This window comes from Dryobates pubescens, chromosome 29 (genome assembly GCF_014839835.1).
Source record: "Dryobates pubescens isolate bDryPub1 chromosome 29, bDryPub1.pri, whole genome shotgun sequence".
Lineage (NCBI taxonomy): Eukaryota > Metazoa > Chordata > Aves > Piciformes > Picidae > Dryobates > Dryobates pubescens.
In genome coordinates, this window is record NC_071640.1 from 13,707,091 (window position 1) to 13,724,585 (window position 17,495).

At 60.8% G+C, this 17,495-nt stretch overlaps 3 protein-coding genes across 3 annotated transcripts in view; all 3 read left to right on the forward strand.

The window, feature by feature from the left end:
• Positions 1 to 17,495, forward strand: part of ABCA2 (ATP binding cassette subfamily A member 2) — a 129,331-nt gene that overhangs the window by 34,088 nt on the left and 77,748 nt on the right. The window lies entirely within an intron of this gene.
• LOC104300178 (lipocalin-15) lies at positions 298 to 2,663 on the forward strand. The gene is made up of 7 exons (XM_054174544.1): positions 298 to 833; positions 1,120 to 1,259; positions 1,398 to 1,462; positions 1,713 to 1,823; positions 2,250 to 2,351; positions 2,452 to 2,473; positions 2,628 to 2,663. Exons 1-7 carry the CDS (start codon positions 738 to 740, stop codon positions 2,629 to 2,631), a joined length of 540 nt encoding a protein of 179 aa, XP_054030519.1. The 5' UTR covers positions 298 to 737; the 3' UTR covers positions 2,632 to 2,663.
• Positions 3,935 to 6,595, forward strand: LOC128898666 (extracellular fatty acid-binding protein-like). The gene is made up of 6 exons (XM_054174569.1): positions 3,935 to 4,057; positions 4,328 to 4,467; positions 5,031 to 5,101; positions 5,704 to 5,814; positions 6,199 to 6,300; positions 6,564 to 6,595. The coding sequence occupies exons 1-6, from the start codon at positions 3,962 to 3,964 to the stop codon at positions 6,587 to 6,589; spliced, it is 546 nt and encodes a 181-aa protein (XP_054030544.1). The 5' UTR covers positions 3,935 to 3,961; the 3' UTR covers positions 6,590 to 6,595.

A 17,495-nucleotide genomic window follows, 5' to 3' on the forward strand; every position in this document is an offset into this window, starting at 1 on the left:
CCCCACAGGCACTTGCAGCCCCATGGTGCTGCCTGGCCACCAAACCAGCCTGGTCCAGGGAGAAAGAGTCCTCATGGCTGGGACCTGCTGGGGAGATCCATTCCCATCTAACCTCTTGGGCACCCTGAGCTACCCCCAGCCTCCCTGCCTCAGCTTCCCTGCCAGAGAGCAGGCTGGCAGTGTGGGCATGGGGGGATGGGCAATCACAGGGAGGGTCTCCAAAAGTTTGGAGAAGGATGGACATGAAGCAGAGTGACTGCCGTGGCTGAGCCCAGCTGCACACCTGCTCTGTGCCATGAGTCCAGACCCTCTCTGGGAGTGGGGTCTGTGCCTGCTGCCAGCAGCCTGGGAAGCCACAACCCCTTCTGGGAGCAGCAAGCTGTGGCTCAGCCCGGGGCTAACCCCAGCCAAACATCCAACCTCCTGCCTAAGGCACTGCCAGAGCCTGGGGACAGTGGGCAACAGCCAGGAGGGGGCCCCTGGGAGTGCCCTCATTCCCCTCCCCAGCCATGGCCCAGTCCCCAGTGTGCTCTGGGTGCCACACAAGGCTGCATTCATCCAGGCCTGGGCAATTAGGGAGGGAAGGGGCAAGGCTGTCACCCAAGACGGGCACAAGAGAGCCCTGTGCTTGTGTAACCTGTTGCATAAAGTGGGGGGTGGGCAGGGGGTGCTGCCAGCAGCAGGGGCTATAAAGGTGGTGCAGCCTGACCTGCCTGCACCCAGCTCTTGCAGCAAGCATGGTGCTGATGCTGCCCAGCCTGGCTCTGGCCCTGCTCTGCCTGCTGCAGGCAGGGGCTGAGGTCCCTGTGCAGCCAGACTTCAGCGCCGAGAAGGTAACAGCCCTGGGTGCCCACTCAGCCAGTCCTGCCCGGGCTGGAGGGGCTGGCTGGGGCAGGGCACCCATGTGGCACCCCTGGGCATGGCTGGGAGCCCCCGGGTGCCCCTTGGTCCTGGCCCTGAGCCAACACCAGGGAAGCTTCCAAGAGAGCTTGACCTGTGCAAGGTATCCACGGGGTTGGTCCTGGGCAGCTGGTTCCCCAGCGGAGGCTGGCAGGTGCCACCTGTGGGGGGCAGGTCACCGTGGCTGTGCCAAGGCCCTCTGCTGATGCCCTGCTGCAGTTTGCAGGGCCCTGGCATCTCGTGGCTGCCGTTTCCAACTGCTCCGTGTTCCTGAAGATGAAGGATGAGATGAAGTCAGCCATCATCACCATCAGCCTCCTGCCAGAGGGGGACCTGGCTATGAAGATCCTCTGGCCCCTGTGAGTGCCCATCCTGCTCACTGCATCCTGCTGGGGCCAGGGGACTCCTCCCCCCCTGCAGGCTGAGCCTCACCTGCCCTGCCCCCCTGCTGCCCACCCACCTGGCATCCAACCACCGTTTCCATTGTCCCTTTCCAGGATGGACAAATGCCAGAAGTTTGAGCTGCAATTCCAGCAAAGTGGGCAGGCAGGGCACTACCTGGGTACGTGTGGGCAGGGGGCCAGAAATGGAGGGTGGGCATCACCATGGCCCCGTGCCCAGGGAGCAGCAGGAGGCAGGGCTGGCCCCTCTGCCTCCAGCGCTTGGGTGGGCACCCGGCTCTGCCAGATCACAGAGCCCACTGTGGGTGAATCTGGGGCTCAGGCCCTGAGCTGTGAGCCCTGGTGGGGGCTGCAGAAGGGCCTGGGCTGTGCTGCACTGCCCAACAGGAACCTTCTGGGGTCCCTTAGTAGCAGAAGAGAAGAGGGAACTGCGTGTGCTGGACACCGACTACAGCCACTATGCCATCCTGCACGAGGCCCAGTGGAGTGGGCAGAGGCCCAAGACCATGCTGCAGCTCTTCAGTGGGTGCCAGGGGGGCTGGTGGGCACTCGTGGCTCCTGGGGAGGGGTAGGGCACGGGCTGGGGGCACGGGCTGGGCTCCTCCCCCCTGCTGCAGCTCACCATGCTGGCACCCAGCGTGCTGCCCTCCAGCCCCCAGGGCACACCCAGGGAATGAAACCCTGCACCAGAAACAGCAGTGGCTGGTCGTGGGGTGGGGAACTGCAGCCCCTCTGCAGTCTGTCCTGCTGCTGAACCTCAGCCCCACCACTGCTGCTGCCAGCCCAGGGCACTCTTGGGGTGCCCAGTGTCCACCCTCCACCTCCCATGGCTTTGCTTTACCCGTCCCTGGGATCCCCTGGCTCGGCACTGGAGGCAGACCCCCAGCGTGGGGCTTGCTGCCAGGCCCCCCGCACTCACCAGCCCCCCCCCCCGGTGTCTGGCTGCAGCGAGAGAGCAGGACCCCAGCCCCCAGCTGCTGCAGACGTTCAGAGAGCTCATCCCCGCCGTGGGCCTGACCGAGGACATGCTGGCAGTCCTGCCCCCCTCTGGTGAGTGCCAGCAGGGCACGGGTGGCACTCGTGGCCCCTCTGAATAGGGGGGCTGCACGGGGGCTCCACGCCATGCTCACCCCTCTCTGCTTCCCAGCAGATCAGTGCACCGAGGCCACCAGGTGAGCAGGGCAGGAGGGAGCAGGCTCTCAGCGTGGCCTGGGCTGAGCATGGACTCGCAGCCCCCCGGGAGCCCCCTGCCTGCCTCGGGCTCTGCCTTGCATTGGCTTTCCCCTGCCCTAACCCCTGCTGTCTGTCTGTCCTGCCTCCCTGCAGCTGACAGGGCCAACACCAGGGCCAGGAGTGCTCCAGACCTGGTGGAAGCCAGGTTCTGCTGCCTCTCTGTGTTGCCCCTCACCATCCTCCCCACCTGGGCTGTGCCAGCCTTGCTGGCCCACAGCAGGATCACACCTGACCCCTCTGAATAAATAGGTGCAGAAGCTGCTTCAGGGCTTGGTGCTGTCTTTGGCAGGAGCAGGAGTGCTGCCAGGCTCCCCTGGCACCCTGGGCCCAGCGGTCCTGGTTCCCACCCTTCCTCTCAGCACCCCAAATGCATCCAGGGGCTCCTTTGCTGTGGTGTTCACTGCGCCCAGCATGGGCAGGGGATGGGGAAGCTGCAGTGTGGCAGCTGCTAAGGATGTGGGCAGGGGAGACTCAGGCTGGATTGAGCAGGGGTTTGTGTGGCTGGGCAGGCAGGTTGGAGTGGTCAGGCTGCCCAGCCCTGCCTGTATGGGCTCTGGCTGCTGGCAGGGAGCTTGCCCCAGAACACCCCACTCCCTGCTCAGTCCCCCACAGCAGGACTGGGACCCCCATGCCTGTCTCATTTGGACCATGAGCCCCAAGGGCAGCATCCATGCCCTACACCTCCTGCAGAGCAGAGGCAGTATCCTGCTCCCCCTGTGCCACCTGCCCTGGAACAGGAGCCCCTCAGTGCCCATGGAGGTGCAGGGCTGAGGGGAAGCAGCATGGAGCTTGCCAGAGTCCGGGCACTGGGGACATGACACCCCAGCAAGGAGGGGGCACCCTGCCAGTGGCATGAGCCCCTGTCTCTGGCTCCCTGCTCCGGGTGCAGCCTGGGTGCCTCAAGGCGGGTAGGTGACCCTGCCCTGGCACCCTGGGGTTGGGTGATGCCAGCAGCGTGTGGCCACCTCCCTCGGGCATGATCCTAGCAGCGGCCTCGGGGCAGATGCCAGCGGCAGGCAACTGATCCCCTTTGTGCCAGGTCACCGGGCGGTGGTGCCGCGGCCGTGGCCCATGCCGGGAAGAGCCTCCCTGCTCCTCGCAGCAGCCCTGTGGCAGCCGGCCGGGAAACAAAAGCTCTTTGTCCTTGCGCAAGAGTCAGGAAACGGGGCCGGGAAAGCCCCAGCCGCAGCGGTTCCCGGAACACGGCTGCGGGGGCCGCAGGCACTTCCCTCGTTCCGCAAGAGCGGAGCCTGCTCTGCGGGGGCCGCAGGCACTTCCCTCGTTCCGCAAGAGCGGAGCCTGCTCTGCGGCTGCCTTCGGCCCCAGCCTTGCCCGAGCCTCGGCCGGCCGGGGGGCAGCGCTATAAAGCCAGCGGCCCTGGCGCTGCTCTGCAGGCTGCTGGCCAAGCCGGAGGAGGCTGCGGCAAGATGAGGACCGCGGTGCTGAGCCTGGGGGTAGCCCTGCTCTGCTTGCTGCCTGCAGAGGCTGAGGACCTTGGGGCTGCAGGGCTGGATGAGAGCAAGGTGATCCACAACACCCTGGGGAGAGCAGGGTGGGAGAGTGGCCCCTGGCCACCGGGGGGGGGGGTCTGGGGAGGTGCTTCGGTACGGGGGGCTGCCGGGGACACCGCAGCTACCCTGGGCTCTGCTCTCACACTCTGAGGAGGGCAGCCTGGGTGCCCCGGGGCGGGTTCTGTGTCGGAGGGGATGCAGGTGTCCCATGGCCTGAGGCTCAGTCTGAGCTGGGGACAGCCCCTGCTCCTCCTCTGGCCTCACAGCCTCCCTTGCTGCCAGGTTGCAGGCAGGTGGTATATCCCTGCCGTGGCCTCCAGCTCCCCGGGCTTCCTGCAGAGAAAGGATGAGCTGAAGATGGCAATGGCCAACATCACAGTCCTGGGAGAGGGTAGCCTGAAGATCTCCTTTGCAATTCCCTAGTAAGTGCCAAGTGCTTTTCTGCATGGGCCTCACTGACCAGCCTGCCTCCTGGACCTGCACTGGTGGGTCTCCACCTGGGCCCCTCCACTCAGCATCCAGCAAAGGCTTGGGCAGGGGGTGAGCCAGGACCTCCAGCCCTTTGGTTAGAGAGCTGCATCGTGGCAACTCCTTCAGGCCAGCAGCAGCCAGCCAGCAGTGGTCCCATCCTGAAGGCTGAGACACTCTGCTGCTCCCAGCAGGGTGGTAGCTGACCCTGTGGTTAAAGCTTTCCCAGCAGGACCAGCCTCATCCCAGCAGCTCAGGGCATCAGCAAGGGAAGGGCTGTATGACCCCATGGGATGGTTCCAGGTGCCAGTACTGTGCCCTGTCAGCCCAGGCACTCATTGCTCCAAGGGTGGCACCTGAACCCCCCCCTGCCCTGGCCACACCGCCCCACTCCTGAACAGCAAGCCCTGCCTCTGGGGCAGTGGCCTCTGGGGCAGTGGCCTCTGGGGCAGTGGCCTCTGGGGGAGGGCAAAAGGTCACTGCACCCCAGCCAGAGCTTCCTGTCCCTGTTTTGCAGCTCAGCAGGGTGTAAGAGGTCAGAAGGGATCTACAGGCCCACAGGCAGCCCTGGGCAATTCCACAGCGCTGGTGAGTGGGGGCAGCCCTGCCCTGGGGCTGGGGTGGAGGCACTGTCCAGGAGCAGCTGCCTGTCCCTGGGGACATGGCTCTCAGGGGTGCCCACAGCTCTCAGGGGTGCCCACCTGCCTCTCCTGAGGTCCTGGGTGGGAAAAACCCGTGTGGCTGCTTGCCAGCTGCACCCCATGCCTGGCATGTACCAAGGCTGGTGTCCCACCAGTGTGGCATGACCCTCTGCTCCCTCCCTCTGGACGCTGCTCTGGCTTCACACATGTTCAGACCAGGGATAAGCCCTGGGGGAAAGCAGGTTCATCCTGCACAGGGGTGGTGGATGGATGTTTCCAAGGGATGAGTGGTTCCCCACCATCCCCAGTGCCAGTCTGACACTGGCCAGGCTGCTCCACTGCGTGCAGTGAACTGCCCCAGGGCCTCCAGTGTTCTTCTGTGATCTGTGCCTGGGCTCTCAGGGGAGCAAGAGGCAAAACCAGGGCAGGGAGACATGGAGGGAAGATGTGCTGGGTGGCCTGGCCCCTAGCCCTTTACAGCCCTTCTGCAGCGTGGGAGTCCTCAGGAGGAGGTCATTCACCTTCCCCTTGCTCCACCTCCCTTTGCAGAGAGAGGCAACAAGACAGTGCAGGTGCTGGACACGGACGGGCAGAGCTACGCCGTCATCCTGGCTGCCAGGGTGAAGGATGGGAGGACCCTGCACATGTTGAGGCTCTACAGTGTGTACCAGGGCTGGGCTGGCCAGGCTGTTGCTGTGTCCTGAGGGGACAGGAGTCAGGGGGGCGAGGGACAGGCCCCCCTCACCCCTGCCCTCCTGTGCTGGGAGGGAGCAGGAGCGGGGCTGGGGCTGCTGCAGCGATTTGGGGCTGGCAGGGGAGGCTGGGCACAGCCCTTGGCACCATGCTGGGAGCACATGGTAAAACAGGGTGAGGAGTGGGGGCCCTGCATAACAGGGGGCAGAAATGGTGGGCATGGGAACCACGAGAGGAAGCACTGTGCTGATGTCTTGTCAGCTGGGAGGGCTGTCTCATGTGCCTGGCCCCCACCAGCTGCCCAGCAGCTGCAGGGAGAGGCCACAGCCTGATTTGTGACTTTACCTTAAGGCAGAACCCAGGAGGTGAGCCCCAGAGTGGCAGAGCTGTTCCAGAACCTGGCAAAGAAGAAGGGCTTCAGCAGTGAGATGATCAGGATGCTGCCCAGGCAGGGTGAGCAGTGCCCAGCACACTGTCAGGCTGGCTCAGCTGGTGTGGGAAGCCAAGACACGCTGGCAGGGACCAGCTCAGCCCAGCACTGCCACACTTTGTGGTCTGAGCTGGCAGGAGAAAGTGCTGGCAGCAAGAGGTGCTCTGGCTTGGCACCTGGTGGCTTTCACCTCGCTCAGGTTCATTCCTGGGTTGTCTGTTTTGGGTGCCAGGTGGGAGCAGGCAGGGCACAGTCCTGGGCTCAGTGTTTCTCATTGCTTTCACAGAGGAATGCAGCCTCGAGGCAGCGTAGCCGTGCCCCACGGTGAGTGCAGTGTCCTCTGCTGGGAGCTGTGCCCCTGGGGGCCACCTCTGGGTCCTCTGCTGGGAGCTGTGCCCCTGGGGGCCCCAGCAAGGGCCACCAAGAGCTTTTTTAATTACTCTGGGGGCCAAGGTGGTTGAAGCTGTGCTGGAGCTCGTGCCCAGGTGGGACCATTCCCTGTGGAGCTGTTCTGCAGCTGCCCAGCTGGGATCAGTTCAGTGGAGAAGCAGCTGCAGAGCTCACCCAGCAGCCAGGGCCAGGTCACCAGCTCCTGCCAAGGGCACCTTGGGGGTGTGGGCTGGCAAAAGTGGCCAGAGCTGAGCTGGTGTCTCACCATGCAGAACATGTTTGTGGTTGGCCCACCCTGGCCATGTCATCTCCCACCACACTGATGCACCTTCAGCTGCAGGGCTTAGCCAGAAGCTCCCTGCTGGAGGTGGCCCACTGCAGAGGGGGAGAACTGGAAGAGAGTGCACTGAGCCCAGTGGAGAGCTCTCCTTGGCCCTCACCTCCGAGGCTCAGGCTGCCTCTCCTGGCTGTTTGTAGGCCTGCCTGGGGTGGATGCTCCTGCTGAGTGATGCAAGACCCATGCTGCGAAGCTCCAGGCTGCTGCTCTGCTCTCCCTCTGCTGAGCTCAGTGCTCAAGGCTCTGGCAGGTCTCCTGCTCCTCCCAGGCACAGTCCCTTCTTTTTGCCAAATAAAGAGTAACTCACCCCAGAGCTTGGTGTGGCTGGCTGTGGAGAGCCTGGGCTGCTCAGGCCTGTGTTCCCTTCTCTTGTCCTCCCAGGGTCTGGGGATGGGGAAGAGCTGGGCTGAGCTCACCTAAACAAAGGCATTTTTGGAGCCCACCAGGACTTTCCCTCCTGTGTGCTTCCCATGGGGCAGGACCACGGCGAGGCAGAGGTGCAGGCAAGGGGTGCAGTGAGGCTGGAAATCCTCAAGGGGCTGGGAACTGGGTGCAGAAACTGAGGCTGCAACCATTGCCATCATCCAACTCCTCTTCCCTCTGCCCTCCCTGCTGCCATTGCAGCCCTCCCCTCCCCTGGAGACCTGCTTGAGCAGCAGCTCAGGCTGGGCCAAGGCAGCACAAGACTCAGCTCATGGTGCTGGTGGAAGGAGGGTGAATCCTCTGGGCCCAATCCCAGAGAGCTGGTGCCAGGCTGCATGAAATCTCTGCTAGCAGGCACCATGCAGACAGAGCCCCCACTGGGGTCAGGTTCCCTGGCAGTGGTGGACCCCTGCCTCCAGAGACTGGGGGAAGGTCCCCATGATGCCTCTGATCCCTCAGCCCTCCCATCAAAGCTGTTCTTGTAGCTGCTGTGCCTTCAACCTCACCACACCTCTCCCAGCACCCTGCCTTCACAGTATCACAGGACATCAGAGGTTGGAAGGGACCTGCAGAGATCATGGGGTCCAACCCCCTGCCAGAGCAGGGTCACCCAGGGCAGTCCACACAGGAATGCAGGGACAGGGACACAGGGACAGGGTCTTTCCTGCCCCTCTGTCTCCCCAGCAAACCTGCCCATTGTGTATTTATGACTTGGGACTTCTCTTCCCTGAGTGCTTTCAAGGGCTCCTCAGCAGCTCCTCAGCACTGGGGGCACTGGGGGGAGCCTTCAGCATCCATCTCAGCTGTCCCTTCACTTGTGGCAGTGGCTTCCCCTGCAGCTCCTTGGCAGCACAGTGCAGTGGAGTGGAGTTCATCCCAGGAGTTCACCCCAGGCAGCTGGATCCCAGAGAGCTGCTGGAGAGCAGAGGGCTGTTGGGGCAGAGTCCCAAGGTGTGGGGCAAGGTGTTGGAGCTGCTGGACCAGCCTGGGATGTGTGAGGAGCAGTCTGGGGACTCAGAGCTGGTGGCTGTGATGCTTGCTGGTCATTCATCCTCCCCATGCCATTCCAGGCCCTAAATCCTTATCAAGGCCTCTCAGCCTTCTCTGCTTAGTCTATGTCCCTGCTGGGGCTGGGTGACCAGACCTGGACCTCCACCTGTCTGAGGAGGTGTGGGTACAGCTTAGATGTGCACACTGCCTGTTCCCCACTCCTCCCCTCACTTCTGCTCATGCTCCTTTGGCACTTGCTGCATGTGGATGAGATGCTTCACAAGCTGTCTCTTGGCACAGTGAGCTCCCTGGGTGATCCTTCTCCCTTTTTCTCTCTCTCTGCCATTCATTTGCCCAAGGGAGGATCTTCCTCCCTAGTCTATGGCACAGGTCCTTCTCAGCTGACCAGGAGATGCCCAGCATCCATCCCTTGCTGCCTGCTCTAGACCCTGTGATTGTGAGCTGTGATTCATCTCCACTGATGCACACAGCAGCGTTAGTGAGCACCTGCCCAGCACAGCAGAGCCCCCTGGCTGACCCCCCTGGCTGTCCTCCCTTGATCCTCCTCTTCCCAACCAGACTGTTGGCTGCTCCTAGGCTTCTGATGGAAGCCAGATGCACCAGAGGTGAGCCTGGGCAGCAGGTGGGGTGCTGCTGTGAAAGGTTTGAGTCTCACAGCTGCTTTGCTTTGGCTGGGCACGTCCTCTCCCCTGGCTCACTGCTCACTTGCACTTCCCTCTTGGTAGGACATTTTTCAGGTGTCTCAAGAGGCTTTCTGGCCTGGGGATCCACCAAAGCTCCTGAGTGAAGTGAATTGCTTCACTTTTCTACCAGTTTCTTTTCTTGGGATACTGCCTCTGAACTGGCCTCCAGGCAAACCTCTGCTCCAGTGCTCTTGGTGCCTTTGAAGTGCAGGCGAGAGGAGTAAGGGGCAACATCCTGATGTCATGGAATGCTCTGGGTTGGAAGGGAGCTCCAGAGCTCATCCAGTCCAACCCCCTGCACTCAGCAGGGACATCCTCCACCAGAGCAGCTTGCTCAGAGCCCTGTCCAGCCTCACCTTGAGTATCTCCAGAGATGGGGCCTCAGCTCCCTCAGCCTGTCCTTGCAGGACAGCTGCTCCAGTCCCCTGATTATCTTCATGGCTCCTCTGGACCTGCTCCATCAGCTCCAGGTCCTTCTTGTGTTGGGGGACCCAGAGCTGGCCCCAGCCCTGCAGGGGAGGTCTCCCCAGGGCAGAGCAGAGGGGCAGGATCCTCTCTCTCCACCTCTGGCAATGGGCACTGGCAGCACAGAAGGCCAAGGGCTGCCCTTGGCCTTCTGTGCTGCCAGTGCCCATTGCTGGCTCCTGCCCAGCTCCTCCCCACCAGCACCCCCAAGCCCTTCTCTGCAGGGCTGCTTTCTGTCACTCCTCCCCCTGCCTGCACTGCCAGTGAGGATTGTTCTGGCCCAGGTGCAGGACCTGCACTTGCTCTTGTTGAGCCTCATGAGGTTCAGCTGGCCCCAGCTCTGCAGCCTGTCCAGGTCCCTCTGGATTCCCTCCTGTCCCTCTGGCACATCTTCATTGTTTGTCTTACTCTGCTGCCAGTTAACTCACTGGGGTCATTCTTCTGTCTTCATGTGGCTGCAGCTTGGGCAAGCTTAAGAACATTTCTGCTTGCTGAGCAGCTGCCCTGATTGAATCGTGCTGGTTCCATCTGGGCTGTCCCTTCCTAAGGTACTTTGTGGTTTGCATTTGCTAGCAGCAGCTTAAGCACCCAGAGGGAGGCTCAGCTGGGCTGCCCTGGCAATCCCTCTGCCCTGCCTCATTTTTAATCCTCTTGAGTTTCCATTTTTTCTCCTTTCATAAATCAAATGCAGCTGTGTCAGCTCACCTCTGCTTCTAGGCATGGTGCTGGCTGGGCCAGGTCCCACAGATTCACAGACTGATTGCATCAGGTTGGAAGGGACCCTCCCAGGGCACCTTGTCCAACCCCCTGCAGGCAGCAGGGACAGCTCCAGCCACAGCAGGCTGCCCAGGGACACAGCCAGGCTGAGCTTGAATGTCTGCAGGGACAGAGCCTCAACCACCTCCCTGGGCAGCCTGTGCCAGCCTCACTGTGCAGAACATCTGATGTCCAACCTAACTCTGCCCTGCTCCAGTTCCAAACCGTTGCCTCTCCTCCTATCCCCGCAGCCTTTCTGAGCAGTCCCTTCCCAGCCTGCCTGCAGCTCCCCTGCAGATACTGAACTGCAGCTCTGAGGTCTCCCTGGAGCCTTCTCCTTCTCCAGGCTGCACAGCCCCAGCTCTCCCAGCCTGTCCCCGTAGCAGAGCTGCTCCAGCCCTCTGATCATCTTTGTGGCCTCCTCTGGACCCTCTCCATCAGGTCCAGGTCCTTCTTGGGTTGAGCCCTGCAGGTGAGGTCTCCCCAGAGCAGAGCAGAGGGGCAGGATCCTCTCTCTCCACCTCTGGCAATGGGCACTGGCAGCACAGAAGGCCAAGGGCTGCCCTTGGCCTTCTGTGCTGCCAGTGCCCATTGCTGGCTCCTGCCCAGCTCCTCCCCACCAGCACCCCCAGGTCCTTCTCTGCTGCTCTATCTCATCATCCACTTTTTGCTTAGGACCTGTGGGCTCTTGGCCATCACAAAAATCTGAGCAGCAGCTGTGCTGGACGGAGCTGACCTGGAGCTAACCGAGCTGGCAGAGGAGAAACTGCTTCTTGCCTAGGCTTTGAGCTAACAGAGTTTCCTCCTTAGCAATGACCTTTCTCTCTCTCTAACCCTTTTTGGGGGAAAAGGGAGGTAGGAGGAGGAGGGGGGCACAGGGGGGACCCCCCCCCCCAGAGCTTTGTTCTGTATTAGGGTCTTTGCTGTATGTTTCTGTACATGTTGTAACACTGGGGGGGGTGTGGGGTGTGTGTCCATCTGCATCGCAGCCAGCTTGTGAACACAGCTCTTACCCATTTCTGCTCCTCTGACTGAGTGAGCTGTGGTTTGTCTGTGTGTTGGGGGAGAGCTGAGCTTCCTCTCACCACCACACAGCACCCTCACCAGCTGGCAGCATGGGCACCGCAGCAGGAGTCCCTTGTCCGTCCGTCTTGGATGGCGCAGTGAGACTGAGGTGGCCTCAGGTGCCACTGGACATGGGATCAGCCTCAGCCTCCACACTTCAGGACAGTTCTAAAGGAGACTTCCCAGGCTGCCAGGGTCAGCATTTCCTGAAACGGGAGATGCAGCTTATGTGCTGGAAGTGCCATGTAGAGAACAGACCTGAGATGAAGGACTTGGGGGGTGCTGGCTGATGAGAAGCTCAGCAGTGAGCCAGCACCAGGTGCTTGCAGCCCAGACACCAAGCAAATCCTGAGCTTCATCAAAGGAAGCAGGGGCAGCAGGTCAAGGGAGGTGACTGCCCCCCTCTGCTCTGGTCTCATGAGACCCCACCTGGGGTACTGTGTCCAGCTCTGGAACTCCCAACACAAGAGGGACAAGAGGAGGTCCAGAGGAGGCCACAGAAATGATCAGAGGCTGGAGAACCTCTTTGTTGAAGACAAGCTGAGAGAGTTGGGGTTGTTCAGCCTGGAGAAGGCTCCAGGGAGACCTTAGAGCAGCCTCCTACTATTTGAAGGGTCTACAGGAGAGCTGGGGAGGGACTTTTGACAAAGCTGTGCAGTGACAGGATGAGAGGTGATGGCTCCAGGCTGGCTGAAGAGCAATTTAGATGAGACACAAGAAAAAAGTCTTCCTCATGAGGGTGGGGAGACACTGGAGCAGGTTGCCTAGAGAGGGTGTGGAGGCTCCAGCTTTGTAGGTGTTCAAAGCCAGGCTGGATGTGGCCTTGAGCAACGTGGGCTGGTGGGAGATGTCCCTGCTCAAGGCAGGAGCTTGGAACTGGATGGTCTTCAAGGTTCCTTTCAGCCCAAACCATGCTCTGGCTTAGAGAGGCCACAGCAGCCCCCAGAATGGAGTAGAACAAACCTCCTGCTGTTCATGCAGGGCAGATGCAGAGCTAACCCTGTGCTGCAGGGAGCAGGCAGCAGTGCAGGGAAAGCTCTGCCTGTCCAGGGCTGGACACCAGTCAGCACAGTGGCTTTGCAGCACAGGTGGCCAGGTGCATCCTGGTCTGGGTCAGTGAAGGGCAGCAGTCAGCTTGGGGGAGCACCAGGAGCCTGCACTGGGAAAGCTGAGCCCAGTTCAGGGCTCCCCAGGGCAAGCAGGGTCCTGACAAACTGCAGAGCCCAGTGGGGGCCCTGAAGCTTGCTGGGCTTTGGAGCACAGTGTGCAGCAGGACAGACTGGGATGGGCTGGGGCAGCCTTTGGAAGAGAAGGCAAAGGGAGACATCTGGCTGCTGCCTCCAGCGGCCCCAGGGCAGGGGCTGCAGAAGGTGCAGCCAGGCTCCTCCCAGAGCTCCCTGGCAGGATGAAGGGCAGCAGGCATGAGCCACAACATGGCAAATGCCAGCAGGACAGAAGCAGGAAGGTCTTCACCATGAAGGTGTCCTTGCACTAGAGCACATGGTTGAGTCCCTCCTCATTGCTGGAGGATGGACAAGTCAACCTCAACTGGCTCCAAAGCTGCCCTGCTCTGGACAGGGGCAGGAGCAGAGACCCTGAGGCTCTTTGGGCCTTGGGGTCTGGAAATGAGCCTGACAGTGAGCAGGGCTCTCATGTCAGCATGCTCCTCATGTCCAGGTGAGCACCAAATGTCCTCCTTCCCCCAAAGATGTGGATGCTCTCAGGCCCCACCCTGGCCTTTGCAGATTGGTGCACCTGGGGGGCAACTTCCCATCCAGAGTCCCAAATTCCTCAGAGGTGGAAGGTCTCCAAGCAGCAGTTCAGGGAATTAGTGTAGCTTATGCTTTCTAGAGCCCCTTGAGTCATTTGAAATCCAGATGACCTTACCTAGAAGAAACCAAGGCTGTCCAGCAAAGTCAGGAGGTACATCCTCAGCTACAGAAGTGGGGAAAACAAGCTGGAAAAGGCTGAAGAACCCAAGGGACATGTTTGTGCCCTCAGGCTCTTGCTTAAAGGTGCCTCTGTACCCCTCTGGCTGCAGAGCCCACTGTGGGCTCCACCACAGGACCACCCAGAGGGTGCCTCTAGCTGCTAAGAAATTCAAAGATGGATTCAGACCTGCCCCCAAGTCCTGATCCCTGAAGGTTTGGAGCTCTCTTTGTGGGGATGCTGCTGGAGCACATCTCAGGGGTGTGTGCATGGCTGGGCACTGAGCACAGGACTCAGCACGCTCTGTTCCCTTGCTGTGTCCTTCCCTGCTTGCCCAGACCCCAAAACACCATGCCCAAGGGGCTGTGCTGGAACTGGGGATCTGTGCCCAGGTGCCTGCCTGAACATGGAAACTGTCCTTGTGTCCCAAACCTCTAGCTCTGCCAGGCACTCCTGGTGCAAAGAGAGAGCGTTTTCTCAAGGCAGGCCATGGGCTCGCAGCCAGGTGAGTGCTCGAGGGCAGGGTAGCTCCAGGACTGCGGAGGGAAGGACTTGGCCCCATGCTGGAGCCCTGCAAGGCCAGCTCTGCCCTGCTCAGCTCTGTGCCCCTCTCCCATGACCAGCAGACGAGAGGGTCATTGGTGTCCTTCTCCTGGCCCTGCAGCCAGAGGAGTGCTTGATGCACGTCTCAAAGTCCACAGCAGGCAGCTCGGCTGCTCCAGCGGGGCAGGAGCCCTTCCCCCACTGCAAACAGGGCTCTGCCCAGCTGCAGACGTGTCCCTGTTCCCCCGGGCCACAGCCTGCTCCCGGCGGCATTCCCAGCCTGCCGGGGATGCGGTTCTGAAGCCAGGGAGGCCGTGGAGCTGGGCTGTGCTTCAGGTAGAGCGGTGCCCATCAGCTGCTCCCAAGACTACCTCCAGCTCCCTTGTCTTAGCCTTCATTGCCAGTCAAATGCAATTTAATTAGCAGAAAGGCAAACAGAGCCTTCCAGGGGCTGGGCCCCCAGCTGATGGCTGTCAGATGGAACTGCCAACCCCTGAGTACCAAATGAAATGAAGATGCCGCTGGCATCCTAGCTGCACAGCACCCTGGACATGTCCTCCTTCCCCAGCTCATGGGCTGGAGGGCACTGCTGGGGGTCACACACACCCTGCCTCAGCCCCCCTGTGCCCTCCACCTCCCACTGAGGCAAGTGGTGCAAGAGAAGCCCAGCTGGTTTTCTGGTAGCCCAGACCATGGCAAGTGCCTGGGGAACACCAGATCCTTGGTATGCCCTGGGAAAGCCACAGGGCACAGGGAGGGGCTGTCTGTGTGCCAGCTTCCAGGTGAGCCAGGCCTGTAGTCTGCCACTTCTGCTTCGTTAACCCAATGCAAAGGCTCCATGGACACCTACTCAGAACAGCTCTAATTGAGTAAAGGGAGAACTCTGCAGTGGTGAAAAAGACATTTTGGAACCAAAAGCCCTCCTGTTGGGAGCAGTTTGGACCTCCAGCTTCCTGAGGAGATGCCAAGTGAGACCTTGGCTGCCTGTTCAAACTCTGGTGCATTAGATCCAAGGAGATGATTCCTGGGTTTAAGGTGCCAGCTCTCACAGGCTTGCCCATGCCGGGGTTACCCTGCTGCATTTGGTAAGAGAGGAACTCCCTTGTGTTCTAGCCAGTGCTCAGAGATGCCAGAGGGCAGCTGGACTCATCATAGCTCTGCCAGCTGTGGGCACCATCGGCCCGACCCCAGCCCCCCCAGCCTGTCTCTGGGGCTGCAGCGGGGGCAGGAGCAGCGCAGCTCCTCCCCAGGCAGCGCTCACAGGGGCTGTGCAGCGCCGCGGACAAACGCCCTGAGCTGCAGCACGGCTCCAGAGCTCCTCCCGGGGCAGCGCTCAGGCAGCTGAGGGCACAGCTCTGACCCTAAGGTCTCCCTCCTGGGGACGAGGGGGGCAACCCCCCCCATCTGCCCCGGCCCTCTGGCGCCCGGCTTTCGATGCCCTGCCAGCGAGAGATGCAATGGGGGCAAGGTCGGCTCCTGGTTGCCCACGGCGCGGGGCGCGGGCTGGGCAGCGCAGCGCTGCTGGTGCTCGGCCCGGGGCTCCCGCAGCGCTGCGCAGAGCATTCCCAGAGGGCTGGGGGGGGATTCCTCTGGCCAGCAGCGCTGCAGCTGAGCAGTGGAAGGATGGAACGTGGGGGCACCGCCTTGCCCCCTCCATGCCCATCGGTGCCATGCAACGCTGACCACCAGGCCTCCGCCCAGCTCCTCTGCTGGCTCTGGTCACCATGTGTCCCTCGGCAGCCTCGGCCTTGGTCATTTTCCATCGGTTCCTGCTTCCCACATCCCCACAGCAGTGTGCTCAAGTGAAGGGCTCTGCTCCCAGCTGCCGCAGCTCTCCCTGCTTGGCTTTGCTTCTCCAGGCTCCGTCACACCCTGTCCTCTCTGACAGACTCCCCTGGCAGCCTGGCTCAGTTGCCTCCTCTTTGAGCAAGCTCCTTGGTCCTTGTGCACCACCTAGCAAGGTCTCACTAATATACCACAGCACTGGTAGTTACCCACGTGGAGCTTTCTGCTCTCCCTCATGGCCAGTCTGGCATCCTGTGCCACACTTACCACTCATGACCACCCTGGCTGTCTGGACCACTGGGTCTCCAGCCAAGGACCCCCCAGGCAGGCACTGCTCCACAGTCCCAGGGCTCTTGTGCTTCAGTTGTTTTTTGTTCCTCTGAGGTCCTGCAAATCTCTGGTGCTGGCTTTCTCTTCTCCCACTGGACACAGCCCCCATCCCCAGACAAGCAGCAGCCATTCTTCCTGAATTCCCTTCTCTCCTGCTGACAGACAGCAAACCTCCAAAGACTCTCCTCCCTTCTTGGTGCTGCTCATGGCACCACAGCCACCTCACCTTTGCCATAAATTGTCTTTGTCCTCTTGAAAAACTTGGAGCAGGCAATGCCTGACCTGCAGGGCACTGAAATGAGAAGCACCAGGGGCTGCCTGTCCTTCAGCTACCTGTCTGAAGGGCAGGTATTAATCTCTCAGCACTACAGGCAGTGTGGACAGTCTCCATCCCTGTGCTTTGTTTGCCTCCTCCCAGGCTCCTTCCTTTCCCTGCAGACTCCTTGCCATGCTTGTTTGCTGGGACAGGAACCCAGCACCATCTCCCCTCCTGGTGCCCAAGGCTTTAGCTGGGCTTTGCACTTTTGCTTTCATGACATCTCAGCTTCTCTTTTGCATGCTTGACTTCCCAAATCTGCCCAGCTGCAGGAGCCAGCTCTCCTCACTTGTCCTGGTTTGTTGCTCATTGACAGGCACCAATCTGCTCCTATTGATCTTCCCATTTACACCACAGGCTTTGACTCATGCCTGCTTCAGCTGGAGCTATTTGCTCAGAGAGCTCTTCTAAACTCAGCCTGTTTCTAGACCCAGCCTGTTTCTCAAGAAGAAGTACAGCAGCCCCAGCAGCTCTCTCCATGCTGTGCCCTGCTGAAGAGGTGTGGGAGATGTCATACCCAAGGACATCTGGAATGACCATGACACAGAAGGCTGTGATTTATAGCACCACTCCCCCTCCAAGGAGTGACTCTTCCTGGGAGAACTTCTCTCCTGGGACTTTGTTCTCACTACAGTCTGTCTGTCTGGGGGATCTAAGGCTCCCAGCACTGTCTGGGCAGACTTTCCCTTTCCTCCCTCTCCACACAATTTAGACCCAGGAAGCCCTTTTGATGGTGCCTTTGAGCATCCTGTGCTGTGCTATCCTTTATCCTCACCCTTTCCTTCTGTGACCTCCATTGCCTCTGCTCTGGTCACACCAGCCATTGCACTGACCTCTGGGAACATCTGCTGCCGTGGTTGACTCTATGAAGTAATTTGAGTTCCTCCATATGAGCTTTGTGTCATTTCCTATGGGCCATCTGTTCTTCCTCAGCCAAAGGACACTCAGTCCTTTCCTCCTGGTACCATTCTCCCAGTGCCCTTCCCTTCCCTTCCCTTCCCTTCCCTTCCCTTCCCTTCCCTTCCCTTCCCTTCCCTTCCCTTCCCTTCCCTTCCCTTCCCTTCCCTTCCCTTCCCTTCCCTTCCCTTCCCTTCCCTTCCCTTCCCTTCCCTTCCCTTCCCTTCCCTTCCCTTCCCTTCCCTTCCCTTCCCTTCCCTTCCCTTCCCTTCCCTTCCCTTCCCTTCC

Coding starts and splice junctions, on each gene's coding strand:
- LOC104300178 (XM_054174544.1), top strand. CDS start 738: ATGGTGCTGATGCTGCCCAGCCTGGCTCTGGCCCTGCTCTGCCTGCTG. Junction 1,463..1,712: donor GCAGGCAGGGCACTACCTGG/GTACGTGTGGGC, acceptor GTCCCTTAGTAG/CAGAAGAGAAGAGGGAACTG. Junction 2,352..2,451: donor GGCAGTCCTGCCCCCCTCTG/GTGAGTGCCAGC, acceptor GCTTCCCAGCAG/ATCAGTGCACCGAGGCCACC.
- LOC128898666 (XM_054174569.1), top strand. CDS start 3,962: ATGAGGACCGCGGTGCTGAGCCTGGGGGTAGCCCTGCTCTGCTTGCTG. Junction 4,468..5,030: donor ATCTCCTTTGCAATTCCCTA/GTAAGTGCCAAG, acceptor CCTGTTTTGCAG/CTCAGCAGGGTGTAAGAGGT. Junction 6,301..6,563: donor CAGGATGCTGCCCAGGCAGG/GTGAGCAGTGCC, acceptor TTGCTTTCACAG/AGGAATGCAGCCTCGAGGCA.